The sequence below is a fragment of the Muntiacus reevesi genome, chromosome 7 (assembly GCF_963930625.1).
Source record: "Muntiacus reevesi chromosome 7, mMunRee1.1, whole genome shotgun sequence".
NCBI lineage: Eukaryota > Metazoa > Chordata > Mammalia > Artiodactyla > Cervidae > Muntiacus > Muntiacus reevesi.
The window spans coordinates 52,092,049-52,113,887 of NC_089255.1; the positions used below are offsets into that span (position 1 = coordinate 52,092,049).

General features: G+C 35.0%; 1 protein-coding gene across 2 annotated transcripts in view; it reads left to right on the forward strand.

Moving 5' to 3' along the window:
• MNS1 (meiosis specific nuclear structural 1) overlaps positions 1–21,839 on the forward strand; it is a 64,205-nt gene that overhangs the window by 26,522 nt on the left and 15,844 nt on the right. For both annotated transcript variants that reach the window (XM_065941916.1, XM_065941917.1), the window contains exons 4-7: positions 4,723–4,825; positions 8,857–9,086; positions 9,456–9,672; positions 9,773–9,880. In XM_065941916.1, coding sequence (XP_065797988.1) covers positions 4,723–4,825; positions 8,857–9,086; positions 9,456–9,672; positions 9,773–9,880 — 658 coding nt within the window. The remainder of the gene's footprint in view (positions 1–4,722; positions 4,826–8,856; positions 9,087–9,455; positions 9,673–9,772; positions 9,881–21,839) is intronic.

A 21,839-nucleotide genomic window follows, 5' to 3' on the forward strand; every position in this document is an offset into this window, starting at 1 on the left:
GATTGGGGAGTTATTGCTTAAATAGGTAAAGCACTTCTTTTTGGGAGAAAATTTTTGGAAATAGTGTTGATAGTTGCTGAGCATTATGAAGTAATAACACCACTGAATTGTACACTTAAAACTGATTAAAATGGCAAATATTTTAAATGTATATTTTACCACAATAAAAAATTCTAGGATTTAAAAAAAACAAATTTATCCCCATAAGTGGCTGAAGCTATTTCCTTGAGGCTAGCATATAATCTAAAAGAACTATTAGGAAAGAACACTCCATCTGGAATTATTTGAAAACAAAGAGAAAATTCCCATCTGGAGTGACTTAAAATAATGTGGTAGATACAGATAAGAACAGAAATGAGCATTTTAGAATGTAAACATAAAGTAGAATCAACAAAGCCAAAAATTGTGCTTTTAAAAAGGCCAATAAAATTGGCAGTCTCTGGCAGGAATAATAAAGTGTAAAAGAGAATGCACAAATAGCCACTTCTAGGAATGGATAATAGGATAATGGATAACTTTAGATTGTACAAATGGGAGATCACTGTAGATCATAGGATACTGTGAACAATTTTATGTGAATTTGAAAATTTAAGTAAATAACTAAGTAGCACATTTACTAAGCTGACTGGCTTAGTGAAATTGGAAATGGCTCTGTAATGCCAGTTTTGTCAAAAAGTAAGTGTGCATATGTGTGTGATCTGTTTTGGGGTTTTTCTATCCCATCCTTCCTCAACTGGAGTTCCATAAGAGGATTAAGCCTCACAGAAAGTTGAGTGATTGTATTTTTAATTTTCTCAAAGACAGTATATAGTTGATATTATTTCAGATCCAGAAGAGCTAAGTTAATCCATTGTATATAATAGATGCCTAAGGGCATTGGAGCTTACTTAATACTTCCAGTAGAGAAGAACTGGTCTATTCTATTCCATTGATCCATTTGTTCACTTCTGTGCTAAAACCACACTGTCTCAAATATTATGACATTATAAAAAGTATTCATCCTGAAGAAGTCCTCCAAAAGATTGTTTTAGCCATTCCTACTTTGCATTTCCATGTATGTTTTAGAATTACTGCAGAGCATTCAGAAATAGACACTTGAGAAAATGATACTGAATCACTTAGATTTGCATATGGAAGAAAGTGAACTTGATTTATACCTCACAGCACATGTAAAAATCAGTTCCTGAAGGGTTATAGGCTAAAAATTAATGGTGAAGTAGCAAAGCTTTGAGCAACTAGTACAAAAAAAATCTATATGTTTGTGGGTTGGCAGCATTTCCTAAAACATGACACAGAAGTCATTGACAGTGAAGAAAAGATTAGTGGATTAGAATACTTCTCTCTATCTGAAGAAACCAGTCTGAGAGTAACTACAGACCTGGAAGGAAATATTTACAATGCATATAGCCAACAAGAAACTTTTATCCGCAATATATAAAGAACTTTTATGCAACAATAAGAAGTAGACAAACCAGTATAAAAATGAAAAAAACTTACTGATCAAGAATGTCCAAGAAGTTATATAAATAGGTCAAACTTATAAAAAGGTCTCAGTTCCATTAGTAATAGAGAAGCAAAACCCCAATGAGTGGGTAAACAATCTGCCTGAAATGCAGGAGATGTGGGTTTGATCCCTGGGTTGAGAAGGTCCTATGGAGAAGAAAGTGGCAACCCATTCCAGTATTGTTGCTTGGAGAATTCCATGGACAAAGCAGCCTGGTGAGCTAGAGTTCATGGGGTTACAAACGAGTTGGACTAAACAACAACCACAGCAACCATGTTTATGTCAATCCCAGTCTCCCAGTTCACCTCTTCCCTCCTTCCTCCTTTGGTATCTGTATGCTTGTTGCTGCGTCTTTGTCTCTTTTTCTGCTTTGCATATAAGTTCATCTGTATCATTTTTCCAGATTCCACATATGGGCACTATTGTATGATATTTGTTTTTCTCTTTCTGACTTCACTCTGTATGACAGTCTCTAGGTCTGTCCACATCTCTGCAAATGGCACAATTTCATTCCTTTTTATGGCTGAGTAATATTCCTTTGTATAAAGCACGTCATTATCTATTTTTCTGTTGATGGACATTTATTTTGCTTCCATGTCTTGGCACTTGTGAATAGTATTGCAGTGAGCATTGGGGTGCATATATCTTTTTGAATTACGGTTTTCTTTAGATATATGCCCAGGGTGTGAATGCTGGGTCATATGATAAGTCTGTTTTAAGTTTTTTAAAGAACCTGTTTTCTATAGTGGCTATATCAATTTATATTCCTACCAACAGTGTAAAATGGCTCCCTTTTCTTCACACCATCTCCAGCATTTGTTTGTAGATTTTTTGATGATGGCTTTTCTGACTGGTGTGAGGTGATACCTCATTGTAGTTTTGACTTCCTTTTCTCTAGTAATTAGTGGTGTTGAGCGTCTTTTCATGTGCTTGTTGGCCATTTTTATGTCTTCTTTGGAGAAATATCTATTTAGGTCTTTGGCCTATTTTTTGATTGGGTTGCTTTTTTGATATTCAGCTGCATGAGCTGTTTGTATATTTTAGAGATTAATTCCTTGTCAGTTGCTTCATTTGCAAATATTTTCTCCCATTCTGAGGGTTGTCTTTTTGTCTTATTTATGGCTTCCTTTGCTGTGGAAAAGCTTTTAAGTTTAATTGCAGTGCTCAGTTGTGTCCAACTCTTTGTGACCCCATTGACTTTAGCCTGCCAGGATCCTCTGTCCATGGAATTTTCCAGGCAAGAATACTGGTGTGAGTTACTGTTCCCTACTCCAGGGGATCTTCCTAACCCAAGAAGAATGATGCAGCCTCCTGCATCATTAGGCAGGTTCTTTACCAATAGCGCCAGCTGGGAAGCCCTTTGATTAGGTTCCATTTATTTTTGTTTTTATTTTCATTACTCTAGGAAGTGGGTCAAAAAAAATCTTGCTGTGATTTATGTCAGAGTGTTCTGCCTATGTTTTCCTCTAAGAGTTTTATAGTGACTGACCTTACATTTAGAGCTTTGATCCATTTTTAATTTATTTTTGTGTATGGTATTAGGGAGTGTTCTAATTTCATTCTTTCACATGTAGCTGTTTCGTTTGCCCAACACCACTTACTGAAGAGACTTGTTTTTTCTGTACTGTATATCCTTGCCTCCTTTGTCATTGACTAGTTGCCCATAGATGCGAGGGTTTATATCTGGGCTTTCTATCCTGTTCCATTGACTTGTATTTCTCTTTTTGTGCTGGTACCATACTGTCTTGATTACTGTAGCTTTGTAGTATAGTCTGAAGTCAAGGAGTGTGATTCTGAAGTCAGGGAGCCTGATTCCTCCAGCTCTGTTTTTCTTTCTCAGGATTACTTTGGCTCTTTGGGGTCTTTGTTTCCATACAAATTGTAAAATTTTTGTTCTAAATCTGTGAAAAATGCCATTGGTAATTTGATAGGAGTTGCATTGAATCTTAGATTGCTTTGGGTAGTATAGTCATTTTCACAATATTGATTCTTCCCATCCAAGAACATGGTATGTTTCTCCATCTGTTTGTGTCATCTTTGGTTTCTTTTATCAGTATTTTATAGTTTTCTGAATACAGGACTTTTGCCTCCTTGGTTGTTTGCAATTTAATGCACATTTTTTTTTTTGTAGAGACAGTGTTATAAATTGATGAGTTTGTGTGTATATTGGTGTATAATCATTAGTGTCCAACTCTAACAAAAATTTTTGTAAATGTATCTCAACCCTTTAGTGTGGAACAGAATATTTAAGGCTAACCTGGAAAATTATACCTCGTTTATAACACTGTTTTTATGAAAGAAGATAATCTTGTATCATATACATTTGCATCTACAGTAATAAGGGCAAGAAGGATCCACACCCTAATAGCAGGAGTATCTCTCTTCCCTTACCCTTTATGACTGCTTCTTTGTAGGTACCGAGTACCTGTAAGTTGAGTTTATAGGTAGGTGAGTGCCTCTTTGTTCCAGTAAGAGTTAACCCGTGCATCTTGGTGACATCTCACAGTCCTTCCAACTCAGAATTCTCATATTCTGTCATATTCAGAATTATGACTGGCATATTAAAATAAAAATTTTTATATGGCATATTGTTTTCACTATGTTTAGGAGGGTGATAGATTCAAAAGTAATTCAGAGAGTATCTGAAGTCAGTCCCTGTTTTTTAACAGATAAATAAGCAAGCTCAGAGAAGTGAAGTAAAGTTGCCCATGTTGCTCCCTCTTCATCATCATCAAAAAAGAGTTGCCATATGTAGGGTGTCTATTGTTATACACATTAACTCATTTAATTGCCAAAGCTACCCCTTTTATAGATGGCAAAACCAAGCTACAAAATGTAAGAAGTAACATGTATAGGTTTAAACCTCTCTGCTGACATTATCTTTTAGCCTAATAGTACTAGTAACTGCACAGAAATTTTAACCTATATTGATATAGCACCTTTTCTGAGCCTGGCACTAGCAAAAAGATTTTTAATGATGATTATTGACAATAAAAAGGTTGTTTCGTCTAGAAAAATTAATCATAATGTCTCATTTCACATGCATTCTGATTTTCTTGGGATGACTGGAGAAAGGGGTATTTTTTCCAAAATATCTAAAAAATAATGTAAATATCTTTTACACATTTAGAAAAAAATTATTTTAAATTGTGGATATTATTTTTAAAATAGTAGAGATCTGTGGTCCTCAAATTTAAATTTCTGTCTCTTTTAAACAGTGCTGAGCTCAGAGAATTGGAGAAGAAATTAAAAGCAGCTTACATGAATAAAGAAAGAGCAGCTCAAATTGCTGAAAAGGATGCCATTAAATACGAGCAAATGGTAATCATGTTTCTGGTCATAATGTTTTCCATATTTTTAGCTTCATTTAGAAAAGCAAAAATATACCAATTTTTAGAAAATTGTTGCATTCTATAAAGAATTTACACTGTTTGATTTCTCAAATAATTTTATAGTTTTTAGATTGTTATGGTGTAGCAAATTATGGATATTGAGCTTTATAATTTAATATTAGAACCTTTCAGAGACACAGAGAATTAGGTTGCTGGTTAAAATGAACATCTATATTTGGTAACTCCCAGCATTCTTAATGGTGTCTAAGTGATTATTCTTTGGCAAACCAATACAGGTTGTTATATGATCAGTGTATTTTAGAATGCTGTTAATTTTTTTATTTTTTAAATGTTTAAAAAATCTACTGTAACTTTAGGTGGGAAACTTTTCTGTTTTGTAAACAGAAATCTTTTCTTTTCATGATTTCCTATAATTTTTTCCTCTTCTCTTAATCCTGACCTACTGCCCATTATTATTGGTAATAGTTACTCTTGGGCAAAGGAGTTTCAGACACACTTGGCAGTAGTGTTACACAGTTTAATTTAAAATAAGGTTTATTAACCCTTACAAGCTGTATGTACATCATCACTTGAATTCTTCTTGTCACTTAGGCTAGACATAGATGAAAAGGTCTGATGGCAGTATTACATAGTCTTTTTAAGTTCCCTCACTCTCATTTCTCTATTATTTTGTAGAGCATTTTAATAGCAGAGTTCCCTCTCTCCTAGATCCCTTTCAGAGATGTTTTACAGCTATTAGAGAGAAGGGCTTCTCTGGTGGCTCAGCAGGAAAAGAATGTGTCTGCTAATTCAGTTGGCACAGGTTCAATCCCTGGATTGAGAAGATCCCCTGGAGTGGGAAATGGCAACCCACTCCAGTATTCTTGCCTGGAAAATCCCATGGACAGAGGAGCCCGGTGGGCTACAGTCCACGGGGTCACAAAGAAATAGACGTTATCTGAGCACAAACACACACAGAAAAAGGTAAAGGCAAATATTCTGACTTTTAAAATTGGCCAGAATATATTCTAGGTTAAAAGGAAAAATAGCAAGTATGAAAAAACATGTTGGAAAATAATACATTTTATTGACCATTTTATAGACCATTTTTATTTTTGAAAAGTATGCAAATAGGTATGTGTATACAACATCTGTGTATATCTGTACACACACACACATATATATATTCTGTATATCAACAAACACATACAATTAGAGGAGTGATATCAAAACACTTAACCAGTGCAGTGTTATATAGGCATCAGATAAGAGCAGTTGCTGGCTGTTGTGACACATGTGTGCATGTGTATTAGTACAGAAAAAATCTGGAGGGTTGTACGGCACTCTGTTGACAATGATAGCCTTTGGTGTGGCAGGTGGTAAGAGAGGGTAAGGGAGTGTCGCTCCAGAAGCCATATTCTACCCTCTAAAGTAGGACATGAGGTACAGTTTGAACAGTAGTTTACAGTTTTAATTATTTTGATAATTGTAGTTAATCAAGGCAATCGTAGATATTCACTCTGGTTATTGAAAGACTTGTTATCATTTTCTAAATAAAGTTGAGCCACAAAAATCAAATACTCTTAGACTTGACTAGGTGTCAGGATATTTAGGTGCTAGTTTTGGCTGTATCTCTCTTAGCCTTAGTTTTCTTATCTGTAAAATAAGATTATTGTATTTCTATAAGTGTGTGGTAATTTGTACAAACATGTTTTTGTCATGTCATATTTTTTCTGTAGAGCCTAGTACAATATGTGCTAAGAAAGCAGGGGAAAGAAGGAATTTGAGTCAAGTGACATTTACAGTGTATATGTTAAAGGCATCAGTTAGATCAGGAATGACATTTAGTTCAGTTCAGTCGCTCAGTCATGTCCGACTCTTTGCGACCCCATGAACTGCGGCACATCAGCCCTCCTTGTCCATCACCAACTCTCAGAGCTCACTCAAACTCACGTCCACTGTGTCAGTGATGCCATCCAACCATTTCATCCTCTGTCGTCCCCTTCTCCTCTTGCCTTCAATCTTTCCCAGCATCAGGGTCTTTTCCAATGAGTCAGTTCTTCGCATCAGGTGGCCAAAGTGTTGGAGTTTCAGCTTCAGCATCAGTCTTTCCAATGAATATACAGGACTGATTTCCTTTAGGATGGACTGGTTGGATCTCCTTGCAGTCCAAGAGACTCTCAAGAGTCTTCTCCAACACCACAGTTCAAAAGTATCAATTCTTCAGCACTCAGCTTTCTTTATAGTCCAACTCTCATATCCATACATGACTACTGGAAAAACTATACCCTTGACTAGATGGACCTTTTTTGACAAAGTAATGTCTCTGCTTTTTAATATGCTGTCTAGGTTGGTCATAACTTTCCTTCCAAGGAATATCTTTTAATTAGGGTTAACATTAGCCTTTATATTTTATTTTTTTAACTTTTTATTTTGTACGGGGTATAGCCAATTAACAAATGATGTGATAGTTTCAAGTGAAAAGCCAAGGTACTTGACCATGCACACACATGGATCCATTCTCTCCCAGACTCCCCTCCCATCTAGGCTGCCACATAACATTGAGCAGAGTTCCTTGTGCTATACTGTAGGTCCTTGTTGGTTCTCCATTTTAAATATGGTAGTGTGAACATGTCCATCTCAAACTCCCTAACTATCCTTTCCCCTGCTGCAACCATAAGCTCATTGTCTAAGTCTGTGAGTCTTTTTCTGTTTAGTAAGTTCATTTGTAACATTTCTTTTTAGATTCCATGTATAAGGAATGTCATATGATATTTTTCCTTCTCTGTTCAACTTACTTCACTCATACTTCAGTATGACACTGTCTAGGTCTATCCATGTTGCTGCAAATAGCATTATTTCATTCTTTTTAATGGCTGAGTAATATTCCATTGTATATATGTCCCACATCGTTATCCATTCCTCTGTTGGCGGATATTTAGGTTGCTTCCATGTCTTGGCTATTGTAAGTAGTGCTTCAGTGAGCATTGGGGTGCATGCCTCCTTTTGGATCATGTTTTTGTCCTGAAATGTGCCCAGGAGTGGGATTGCAAGGTCATATGGTAGCTCTTTTTTAGTTTTTTAAGGAACCTCCATACTGTTCTCCTAGTGGCAGCACCAATTTACACACCCACCAACAGTGAGGAAAGTTCCCTTCTCTCTACACTCTCTCCAGCATTTGTTGTTTGTGGATCTTTTGATGATAGCCACTGTTTACCTTCATATTTTTATCTGTTTCTCATTTTGTGTTTGATACTGCTAACCATTCTAGCATTTGGGATGTGATCATAATGGTAAAGGATAACTTTTTAAACTGCCTGGTGTATTTACATTAAAACATTTTGTTAAATGATTTCAAAATGCTCAAAAAAATCAGGGTAACCCATTCAAGATGCAGGATTGTTTCTCATTGAGAAGGAATGATCTTGAAGAGTGAATTGAAACCTCAGAATACAGACACAGTGATGGGTGTGACCCTTTTTTTAAGTTAAAGTTATTTCAAAGGGCCTTTAATAAATGAGAAAGGAGAGATTTCAAAGACCACTGGCAGCAAAGAAAATTTAGGCTAAGAGAACTTGAGTTGCTCAGAGCTATTTAATAGCAGACAGGTATAAAAAAGATAGCACCATCCTTACTCTAAATAGCAGCCAGTACCCAGTGGAGCTAAAATTTGTGAAAATTACCTACATCAACTTTTTTAGATGAGGAAGATGACTGTTGCTTTGGAAATTAACATAATTGTTAGTGAAGCACTTCTAATTTTACTTACTGCTTTTCAAGTGTGGAGTTGTTCACCTTATTGCCCTGAGAGAGCTACTTGAAGAAATAGGAAAGGCTCTTTAGGGTTTACTTTTCATTCAAACCCCTCAGGTGACAGTGACTTACCTTTGCTTTTTATCTACATAGATGAAAATATTTTATGAAATAGGCCTTATAGTATTCAGTTTCATGTGCTAAAAGTTTTCTGTCATATTTTGCTTAGATTTGATAATGGAAAGATGAATTTTGTTTTAATAACAGAAACGTGATGCTGAAATAGCCAGAACTATGATGGAAGAGCACGAGAGGTTGATAAAGGAAGAGAATGCTGCAGAGGACAAACGAAACAGAGTAAAAGCACAGTACAGTCATGACTTAGAGAAACAACTTGAAGAACAAGAGAAGAAAAAGCAGGAAGCTTATGAGCAGTTGCTGAAAGAGAAACTCATGATTGATGAAATTGTTAGGAAAATCTATGAAGAAGATCAATTGTAAGTTTGCACCAACTTTCTTTCATGCTTAAACGTGCTTAAATATTTGTTAGATTTATCTCAGGCTTGTCATGAAGAATAAACCACCTAAGAAGTGCCTGATACACAGTAAGTCCTCAGTAAATGTTATGACCTGAACAGAGACCAAGTCTTACTTATCTTTGTTGTATAACAATTAATTGATAATTAAGAGATACTTATTAAGTAACAGTGACTAAACCTTTTTTTCCTTAAGTGAATGCACTTCAGGAGAACTTGTTTTCTGTTCCGTTTCCTTGATAGACATCTAAAGGAAATGACACTCATGGTTTTTTATTTTTTTATTATTATTTCTGTTATTATAGAACTGCACTCACTTTTACTTTTTAGGGAAAGACAGCAAAGGTTAGAGAAAATGAATACAACTCGAAGGTATATAGAAGAGTTTCAGAAAGAGCAGGCTCTCTGGAGAAAAAAGAAACGTGAGGAGATGGAAGAAGAAAATAGAAAAATAATAGAGTTCGCCAAGTTGCAGCAACAAAGAGAAGAAGATCGAATGGCAAAAGTTCAAGAAAGTGAAGAAAAAAGACTACAGCTTCAAAATTTGGTACTAAAATAATTGTTTTAGCACTGGAGAAATTCTTAAATATTTGTCTTAGAATTTGATTCCTATACATGTTTTTATGTCTGGTTTTTTTTTTTAATAGCTGACTCAGAGGTTGGAAGAAATGCTGCGGCAACGTGAAGATTTAGAACAAGTGCGACAGGAATTATACCAGGAAGAACAAGCTGAAATACATAAGAAGAAACTAGAAGTAAGTTTTGGAAATTGAAGGAATAATGAACATAGTGGAAGTGAAAGCTTTAGTTGCTCAGTCATGTTGACTCTTTGTGACCCCATTGACTGCAGCCCAGCAAGTTCCTCTGTCCATGGAATTCTCCAGGCAAGAATACTAGAGTGGGTCACCATTTCCTTCTCTAGGTTAATATAGAGAAGAGTATTATTTTGAGATGAAGCAGTAGAAAGATAATAGATTTAAACCCAACCATATTGATAGTTACATTACATGTAAATGGTATAAGTGCTACATTTAAAAGAGAGATTTTCAGGCTAGATAAAAAAACTAGAACCAGACAACATCAAAAAACTGCATCAAAAAACATGATGCAACTATGTTGTCTACAAGAAACATAATTTAAATATGAAAACACATATGGTTTAAAAGCAAAAGGATGGAGAAAGATATACAGACAAACACCAATCAAGAGCATGTTAGGGTAGAAATCATAATGATAATAGGCTAAATTCATCTAGAGGATGTAATACCCTAGAAGTTTGTGAACCTATATAAAACTTCAATTACAGTACATGTAGCAAAACTGAGAAAACTGAGAGGAGAAAGATAAATCCATAATTATATTTGAATATTTCAGTACTCCTCATTAATATGTAAAATAACTAGTCATAAAACCATGGGATATAGCATCAAACAATTTGACCTCAAGTTATGACGATCTGTCAATTTTCTAATTGGGTGTTTTTCATTAATTTATTATAGAATTTTGAGAGTTCTTTATGTATTCTAGTTCTTTGTCAGGTGTGTGGTTTACAAATATTTTCTCCTAGTCTGTAGGGTTGTCTTTTTATCCTCGTAATGAGATCTCTTCCAAAGCAAATGTTTTCAATTTCTGTGAAGTCTAACTTAGCAATTACTGTTTTATGGATCATAACTTTAGGATTAATTCTAGGATGTCTTTGCCTAGAACCCAAAGAATTTCTTTTTTCTTTTTCCTTAAAAGATTTCCTCTTCAGTTAATTTTAGTTTATAGGTTTATGAGACTTAGGTCAGTTTCTGTTTTTGCTTCTCTATGTCCAGTTGGTCTAGTTGCAACTATTTGTTGAAAGGTTTTTTCTCTTACACCCAGTTGCTTTTGCTACTTTGTTTAAAACACAGCTGAGCACATTTGTGCATGTATTTCTGGGATCTCTGTTTTGTCTGTTGATTTATGTGTCTGTCCTTTCAGGAGTACCACACGGTTTTGATTACTGTAGCTATATAAAGTCTTCAAGATTCTTTTAGTTATTCTAATTCCTCTACCTTTCCATAAAAAGTTTAGAGTAACCTTAACTCTATCTATAGATAGTCTTTGGGGAATTTGATAGGAATTAAATTAAATCTGAATATCAATTTGAGGAAGATTGACATGGGCACTATACTGAGTCTTACAGTCCATGAACATGGTGTGACTCTTCATTTACAATTTCCCCTTGACAACACAAGTTTGAGTTGTGTGAGCCCACCTATATTTGGATATTTTTCAGTAGTAAAATCTACTGTTTACACAGTCCACTGTTGGTTGATTCCACAGATACAGATATCCACAGATATAGAACTGTGGATACAGAGAGTTGACTAAATTTATGTGGTTTAACCCCTGTATTGTTCAAGTCAACTTTGTTTAAATCGTCTTTGAATTTTTTCATCAGTGTTTACTCTTCAGCATACAAATCCTGTACATGTTTTGTCAGATTTACATTGAAATATTTCAGTTTTTTGAGTGATTGTAAATGGAATTTAAGTTTTAATTTCATTGTCCACATGCTCATTGCTAGTGAATTGACTTTAAAAAAAAATATTTGTCTTGTATCTCATGACCTTGCTGAATTCACTTAGTAGCTGTAGGGATTTGTAGGAGTTGGTTTCTTTGTTTTTCCATACATAGTCATGTTTCTGCAAATAGGAACAGTTTCATTTCTTGGTTTCTTATCTGTACACTTTTAAAAAAATAATTATTTAGATTTAGTTGTGGTACTTGCGATCTTTACTTGTGGAAAGTGGGATCTAGTCCCGTGACCAGGGATCAAACCCCAGCCCTCCTGCAGTGGGCATGCAGAGTCTTAGCTGCTGGACCACTAGGGAAGCCCCATCTATACACTTTTTATTTACTTTTTTGCTTTATTGTACTGGCTAAAATTTTTAGCACTGGCTGGCACTATATTGAATGAGTGATGAGAGTAGATGTCATCTTTCCTTGTTAACAGTAGTTTTTTTTTAGATACTTTTTTTTTATAGTTGAGGACATTCTATTCTATTTCTATTTTTCTGAATATTTTTATCATAAAGAGGTGTTGAATTTTGGCAAATGCTGTTTCTTCTTTAGCTTGGTTGATTGCATTGATTAACTTTGGGAGTTACTGAACCACCTTGCATCATTAGAATAAATCCCACTTGGTCATGGTGTCTTTTTTAAATGTGACTGGATTTTAATTTTCTAGTAATGTGTTTCAGGATTTTTGCATCCATATTCATAAACAATATTGATTTTTAGTTTTCATTTTGTATACTGGTGTCACGGTTAACTGCCTTCATAAAATGAATGGAGAAGTTTCTTCTATTTTCTAGAAGAGATTGTTTAGAATTGATGTTAGTTAATTCTTTAAACATTTGGTAGACTTTTCCAGTGAAACTATCTAGGCTAGGAATTTTATTTTTTTAGTGTTTAAAAACATTTATTCAATATTTTATTGTGTATTTAAGTTAATTTTTATTTTATATTTGAGTATAGTTGATTTACAATATTGTGTTACTTTAATATACAGCAAAGTGATTCAGTTATGCATATATGTACATCCATTCTTCTCCTGATTCTTTTACTACTTAGATTATTACAGAATAATGAGTTTATAGTTCCCTGTGCTACATAGTAGGTCCTTGTTATCTATTTTATATATATATATGTGTGTGTGTGTGTATACACACACGCACACACACACATACCCCTTTCCCCTTTGGCAACCATAAATTTGATTTTGAAGTCTGTGAATCTGTTTCTGTTTTGTCAATAAGTTCATTTGTATCATTTTTTTAGATCCCACATGTAAGAGATACATATTTGTCTTCCTCTGACTTTTTTTCACTTAGTATGATAATACCTATCATGTCGGTTGTTACAAATGGCATTATTTCATTCTTTTTTATGGCCAAGTAATATTCCACTGTATGTGTGTGTGTATATATTTATATTTATATTTATATATACACACACACCACTTCTTTATCCGTTCCTTTGTTGATGGACATTTTGGTAGTTTTTATGTCTTGGCTATTGTAAATAGACCTGCACTGAAAGCATTGGAGTGCCTATATCTTTGAATTATGATTTTCTCCAGATATATGCCTAGGAGTGGGATTCCTGAATCATATGGTAGTTCTATTTTTAGTTTTCTAGAGAACCTCCATACTGTTCTCCATAGTGGTTGTACCAATTTACATTCCCATCAACAGTGAAAGAGGGTTTCCTTTTCTTCACACCCTGTCCAGCACTTACTGTTTGTAGACTAATGGTGATGACTGTCATCATTCTGACTGATGTGAAGTGATACCTCATTGTAGTTATAGTGATGTTGAGCATCTTTTCATGTGCTTTTTGGCTATCTGTGTGTCTTCATTTGAGAAATGTCTCTTTATGTCTTCTGTCTGAAATTCTCTGCAAGAGATTTCTGTGTATTGACCCATTTATTTATTTATTTATTTTTTGATGTTAAACTGCATGAACTGTTTATACATTTTGGAGGTTAACCCCTTGTTAGTAACATTGTTTCCAAATATTTTCTCCCATTCTGTGGGTTGTCTTTTCATTTTGTTTATGGTTTCCTTTGCTGTGCAAAGTCTTTTAAGTTTAATTAGGTCTTACTTTTATTTTCATTATTCTAGGAGTTGAATCCAAAAAGACCTTGCTGTGGTTTATGTCAAAGAGTGTTCTGTGTATGTTTTCCTTTAAAAGTTTTATAGTATCTGGTCTTATATTTAGGTCTTTAATTCATTTTAAGTTTACTTTCATGTGAGGTATTAAAAGAATATTCTAATTTCATTGTTTTTTTTTTTTACATGTAGCTGTCTGGTTTTCCCAGCATCACTTATTGAAGAGATTGTCTTTTCTCCATTGTATATCCCTGCCTCCGTTGTTGTAGATTAATTGTTTGCAGGTGCAGGGTTTATTTCTGGGCTTTCTGTCCTAGTCCATTGACCTGTATTTCTGTTTTGGGGCAATTACATACTATTTTGATGACTAAAGCTTTGTAGTACAATCTCAAGTCAGGTAGCCCGACTCCCCCAGTTCAATTTTTATTTCTCAGGATTATGTTGGCTTCAGGATGTTTTGTGTTTCCATACAAACTGTGAAAAGTTTTTTCTAGCTCAGTGAAAAATGCCATTGATAATTTGACAGGGATTGCATTGGATGTGTAAATTCCCTTGGGTTGTTTGGTCATTTTAACAATATAGGTTCTGCCAGTCCAAGGTTATGGTATATCTGTATATCTGTTTGTGTCATCTTTGATTTCTTTCATCATTACCTCATAGTTTTCAGAGTGCAGGTCTTTTGCCTCCTTGGATGAATTTACTCATAGGTATTTCATTCTTTTTGATATGATGGTAAATGCCATAGTTTCCTTAATTTCTCTTTCTATTTTTCTGTTTTTAGTGTACAGAAATGCAAGAGATTTCTGTGTATTAACTTTGTAACCTACAATGTAATTGATTCATTGATGAGCTCTAGTAGTTTTCTGATAGCATCTTTAGGGTTTTTTATGTATAGTATGTCATCTGCAAACAATAACAGTTTACTTCTTTTCCAGTTTGGATTCCTTCTGTTTCTTTTTCTTCTTTGATTGCATGGCTAGAATTTACAAAAGTATGTTGAATAAAAGTGATGAGCGTGAACATTCTTTTCTTCTTGATCTTAGAGGAAATGCTTTCAGTTTTTCACTGTTGAGATTGATACTTGCTGTGGATTTGTCATATAGGGCCTTTATTATGTTGAGGTAGGTTCCTGAGCAATTTTTATCATAAATGAGTATTTAATATTGTCAAAAGCTTTTTTTATGCAACTATTGAGATGGTCATATATATGGTTTTTTTATTCTTCAGCTTTTTAGTGTGGTGTATTCCATTGATTAATATATGTTGAAGAATCCTTGTATCCCTAGGTTAAATCCCACTTGATCATGGTGTTTGATATTTTTAATGTGTTATCAGATGTGGTTTGCTAGTATTTTGTTGACGATTTTTGCATCTATATTCATCAGAGATATTGGCCTGTAATTTTCTCTTTTTTTGTGTGGTATCTTTCGGGTTATGATGGCCTCACAGAATGAATTTGAGAGTGTTCCTTCTTCTGTAGTTTTATGGAAGCATTTCAGAAGCACAGGTATTAACTCTTCTCTAAATATTTGCTTGAATTCACCTATGAAGCCATCTGGTCCTGGGCTTTAATTTGTTGGAATATTTTTTTTTTATCACAGTTTCAATTTCAGTAACTTGTAGTTGGTCTGTTCATATTTTCTGTTTCTTCCTGGTTTGGTCTTGGAAGGTTCTACTTTTCTAAGAATCTGTCTTCTTTTCTAGGTTATCTATTTTATTTGCATACAGTTGCTTGTAGTCGTCTCTTTACCGTCTCTTTACCGTCTGAGTCCCTGGTGTCTCAAACTGTAGAGAGTCTGCCTGTGATGCAGAAGACCCAAGTTCATTTCTGGGCCCTGGAGAAGGGAATGACAACATATTCCAGTATTCTTGCCTGGAGAATTCCATGGACAGAGGAGCCTGGTGGACTACAGTCCATGGGATCACAAAGAGTCAGACACGACTGAGAGACTAACTCTAACCATCCAACTAGTAGTCTCTTACCAAGTTTGTCTTTTCAGAGAACCAACTTTTAGTTTCATCAATCTTTTGTTATCCTCATCTCCATTTATCTCTGCTCTGATGTTTATAATTTCTGTCCTACTAACTTTGAGTTTCATCTGTTCTTTCTTTAGTTGCTTTAGGTCTAGTGTTGGATTATTTTGGATTTTTCTTGTTTCCTGAGGTAAGGTTGTATTACTGTAAACTTCCCTCTTGGAGCTGTTTTTGCTGTGTCCCATAGATTTTGGATCGGGGTTTCATTTTCATTTGTCTCTAAAATGTTTTGATTTTTATTTCTTCAGTGATCCATAAGTTGTTTAGTACCGTATAGTTTAGTCTCCATGTGTTTGTTTTTTTACAGTTTTCTTCTTGGAGTTGATTCTTGGTTTTGTTTGGTTTGGTTTGGTTTGGTTTGGTTTTGGCAGGGCTGGATCTTCATTGTTGTGCATGGGCTTTCTCTAGGTGTGGCGAGTGGGAGCTGCTCTCTAGTTGTGGTGCATGAACTTCTCATTGTGGCCGCTTCTCTTGTTGCAAAGCATGGGCTCTAGGGTGCACGGGCTTCAGTAGCTGTGGCACACAGGCTCTAGAGCATGAAGGCTGCAGTAGTTGTGCCTCATGAGCTCTTTACCGTCTCTTTACTGTCTGAGTCCCTGGTGTCTCAAACTGTAGAGAGTCTGCCTGTGATGCAGAAGACCCGAGTTCGTTCCTGGGTTGGGAAGATGCCCTGGAGAAGGGAATGACAACATATTCCAGTATTCTTGCCTGGAGAATTTCATGGACAGAGGAATTCTTGCCAAGCCCAGGCTCGGTAGTTGTGACACATGGGTTTAGTTGCCCCTAGCATGTGGAATCCTTCTTGACCTGGAGTTGAGCCTATGTTCCCTGCATAGGTAGGTGGATTCCTAACCACTGGACCACCAGGGATGTCCCGTGTAGTTGATTTCTAATCTCGTAGCAATGTGGTCAGAAAATATGCTTGGTAATGATTTTAAGTTTCTTAAATTTACTGAGCTTCTTTTGTTGCTCAGCATATGATCTGTCCTGGAGAATATTCCTTGTGCAGTTGAGAAGAACATGTATTCTGCTTTCAAATGTAATTCTCTATAAATATCAGTTAAGCCTGTCTGGACTAATGTGTCATTTAAGGCCTGTGTTTCCTTACTGTTTTCTTTCTGGATGATCTGTTGATGTAAGTGGGGTATTGACACATTATCAACTGGGGGAGTTTTGCAGAAACTAACTCCTGTGGCCAGTGATTTGTTATGTAGGCAAATATTAAAACACTAGCATTTAAGTAAATATCAACAACTCTTTGCACTTGATGTATATATTTGAAACTCTGTACATGTCTCACTAAAGCATTCTGATGTTTCGTTACAGTGTGATAGGCAGTATAGCAGGCACCTCTGTGCAGAGGAATAGAACATCTGTTACACATATACTGTGTTTCACTGGGCTTTCTCCTGGAAGAGCAGACCCTACACTTTCTGGGCATTCACTTAATCCTGTGGGTATTATTTCCTCTAGAATGTGTTCTTTTATTTTACTGGATAGTCAACAAAGTGGATCTTTGTAGGGAACTCTTTTAGAAATGCCCCAGAAGGACCAGGTGCAAGACCACCACTACATTCACCAGAATTCTCAGTTACTGATAGTCTAGCTACTGCTAACAGAAGTTGCTAGTAAGTCATTTTACTCTGTGCATTAAGGCTATAAGAAAATGTAATTGTATTGTGTAAATCACAATTACTCAAATAGAAACCCACTTTCTTATACCATTTTTGAGTTTTCTGGAGGATATTGAAGTTTGCCGGATACTGATCAGATCAATCAACTCCTTTCATGTATTTAATCATACTCTAATATTCAGGTGGGCTTGGTTAGGCAGTGTCCAGTCCTCCTGTCTTCCTTTCCTGTAGATGTTATGGAGGAGTCATGAACAGTTGTCACCATGCAGACTAGTGTCTTGTCTTTCCATATAAGAAAAATCACTTCTCCCTTCTATAAGAATGCCATTTCTCCTCTGTGTAGATTTTCAGATTTCTCTTTTAACTGGCTTGGTGGACCCATGATTCTCTCCTATAGTCCCACAAGTTCTGGTTTTGTTTTTCAACCATATTCTAGATGTGGAGACACTGTTGCCATAATTATATTGGTAAATTATAGTGCCATGAACTAAGATAAGGTTGTATGGCCAATAAATAATATTGTTTCTTAAAAGTTTTTTTTTTCTTCACTTGTGTAAATCTCAAGTTTTCATATATATTCAGTCTCACTTTTGCTAACTGTCCTGACCAAAATTTCATGTTTTGTAAATTTCCAGGATTACAAGTTTTGAATTTGAGCTGTTCTCTACTTTTCATTGCCTCAGCAAGTGATAGCTCTGGTTTGGGTATATAAATTTTGGTAGAAAATAATCCAAAAAAGGTTTAACTCTTACATTAGTATTTAATTTTATCTGATCTTTCTTTAAATTAGCTTTCTTGAGGTATAATTGCCATATAAGACTGTAAGATATTTAAAGTGTACATCATGGTGATTTGATAAATATTTACATTGTAAAAAGATTCCCCCATCTATAGTTAGTTAACACATCTATCACTTCACATATTTTTAATGAGAATTTTTAAGTTCTACTCTCTTCAGAAATTTCATTTATACAATAAAGTGTTTTCAACTATAGTCACCATGTTTTACATTAGAGCCTCAGATCTTATTTGTCATAGAGCTGGAAGTTTGTACCATTTTACCAACTTGTCCTATTTTTCCCACCCACCAGCCTCTGCCAACCACTTTCCAACTTTCTGTTTCAATGAGTTTGACATTTTTTTTTAAGATTCCACATGTGTTACCAGGCAGTATTTGTCTTTCTTTGATCAGCTCATTTCACTTAGCATAAAACCCTCAAGATCCATCCGTGTTGTTGCAATGGCAGGATTTCTTTATTTTATGATTTTATGGCTGAATAACATTCCATTTTATATAGCTCTACTTCTTTATTTATTCATCTGTTGATGGACAGTTAGCTTGTTTCTGTAGTTTTGCTATTGTGAGTAATGCTACAGTGAACACAGGCGTGCGTGTACCTTGTTAGGATCCTGTTTTCATTTCCTTTGAATATATACCTTGAAGTGGGATTGCTGGAACATATGGTAGTTCTGTCTTTAATTTTTTGAGGAATCTCTGTGACTGTATTAATGGCTATACCATTGGCTTTGCTTTTCTACCCACGGTGACAAGGGTTCCCTTTCTCCACATACCCACCAACTCTTTATTATCTCTCTTTTTTGATGATAGCCATTATTACAGATATCTCATTGTGGTTTTGATTTGTATTCCCTGATGTTTAGTGATGTGCTGAGTACCTTTTCTTGTCCCTGTTGGCCATTTGTATATTTTCTTTGGAAAAAAAATCTGTTCAGATCCTCTGCCCATTTTTTAATTGGATTTTCTTTGGTTCTTTTCTGTTGAGTTTTTTTATGTCGTTTTTACATATTTTGGACACTAGCTCCTATCAGATACAGAATTTGCAAATGTTTTCTCCATTCCATAGGTTGCCTTTTCATTTTGTTGATGATTTCCTTGTCTGTAGTCTTCCCTGGTAGCTCAGATGGTAAAGACTCTGCCTGCAATGCAGGAGACCTCGGTTTAGTCCCTGGGTTAGGAAGATCCCCTGGAGAAGGAAATGGCAACCTATTCCAGTATTTTTGCCTGGAGAATCCCATGGACAGAGGAGCCTGGCAGGCTACAGTCCACAGGGTCACAGGGTGACACAACTGAGTGACTTTAACTTCATTTTCTTGTCTGTACAGAAGCTTTTTAGTTTGATGTAATCCTGTCTGTTTATTTTGCTTTTGGTGTCAAATCCAAAAATTCATTGCCAAGGCTGATTTAGAGGAACTTACTCTGTTCTCTTGTAGGAGTTCTATGGTTTCAGTTTCATTATTTTTTTAAAAGAGCCTTTTGCCTCATTGATATTGTCTATTGGTTTTCTGTTTTCAATTCCATTTATTTCTGCTATTTACTCCCTTCTGTTTCCTTTCTATGGGTTTCTGAAGTGTAGTAGCTTAGATTATTGATTTGAGACATTTCCTACAATGCATGCCCCTATAAATGCATCTTACTACATGTGTACATTTGGTGCTATAAATTTCCCTCAAAGCTGGTTCAGTTGCACCTCACAAGTTTCAGTGTTGTTTTCATTTTCATTAACTTTGATGTTTTCATTTTCTTGAGCCTTTTTCTGACCAATGGATTACTTAAAACTGTGTATGTAGTCCCCAAATGTCCAGAAATTTTTCTTTAAAAATGTTACTTTTAGTTTGATTTCATTGTGATCAGAGAACATGCCCAATATGATTTTATTTCCTTTAAATTTGTTCTGTGGACATTTGAAAAGAATATGTTTCCTACTACTTTGGGTAAAATTTTCTAGAACTATGTTTAAATGTCTAAAATTTCTATAAATGCTAGATTCTATTGATTGATTGTGCTGTTGAGTTCTTGTATATCCTTGCTGATTTTCTGTCTAGTTGTTCCATCAGTTGCTGAGAGGATTGTTGATGACTCTAACCATAATTGTGGGTTTGTGTTTCTCCTTAAGGTTCTTATTTAAATTGAGGCAAAATTCATGTAACATAAAATTGACTGTTTTAAAGCAGCATTTAGTACATTCAGAATACTGTGCAACCACCATCTCTGTCTAGTTCCGAAACATTTTCATTACCCCAGAAGGATACCTTGCATTAAGCAGTTACCACCTGTTCCATGCTTTCTAAGACTCTGGCAACTATTGATTTGCTTCCTGTCTTTATGAATTTGACTATTCTGAAAGTAAGTGGGATCATGCAATATGTGACCTTTTGCGTTGTGATTTCTTTCCCTTAGAATAACATTTTGGAGTTTCATCTATTTTGTAGCATGTGTCAATAATTAATTTCCCCAACCCCCAACCTCCACATTTTTTTGGCTGAATAATAGTCCAGTGTATGGATATACAATATTTTGTCTATTCATTCAATAGTATATGTTTCCACCCTTTTTTAAAAAAAACTATTGTGAATGTTATTGTTATGAATATTTGTGTATAAGTTTTGTTTGAGTATCTTTTTCAGATCCTTTTGGGTGAATACTTAGCAGTGGTATTGCTGGGTCACATGGTATTTCTGTGTTTAGTTTTCTGAGGAACTGCCCAGCTGTTTTCCATAGAGGCTGCACCACTGTATCTATTACTGCCTGTGTAGGAGAGTTCCAGTTCCTCCACATCCTTGCCAGTACTTGTTATACCGTGTCATATTATAACATAAAAAGAGCTGAAGCTAAAACATTTCTAGAAGAAAACATGATATTGAACTTGGAAATTATGAACTTGGAAATGGCAAAGATTTAAAATTTTTAGGATAAAGGCATGAGCCATAAAAAGTTTATAAGTAGGCTTCATCAAAATTAATAATTTCCTAACATTGTTAGGGAAATGAAAATGCAAGCCACAGTTGGGAGAAAACATTCTGTATACATGTATCTTACAAATAACTTTTATCCAGAATATGTAAAGAACACTCAATAAGTTGACAACAGAATATAAAAAACTCAAGTGTTTTTTTTTTTTTTAACAAGCTGTAAGTTTCAACACTTTATTTTGACCATGTTGCATGGCTTGTAGGGTCTTAATTTCCTGACCAAGGATTGAACCTGCACTGTCGGCAGTGAAAGCATGGAATCCTAACCATTGAACCACCAGGGAACTCCCAGAAGTTTGAATACTTTATAAAACAAGATATATGAATATATATAACAATTAATTATACATATTAGTATTATTTGTAATATTATCAGCTATATTAAAACAACATTGTCTTAGATACACTGTTTCATCAATAAGGAAGACATAGATTCTATGTAAAATATCAAAACTTACTTCATGTGAGTAATTATTAGCCTTAATTATTAGCTGCATTTAAGATTGTAAAATGTGTCCAGTTGTTTTAAAGAAACATCTTAATAAAATCCACTTATAGATACCTAATGTCAAATAACCTCCAAAGCATTAAGAATAAAATGATGGGTGAAGGCTAACAGGCATATATGAACA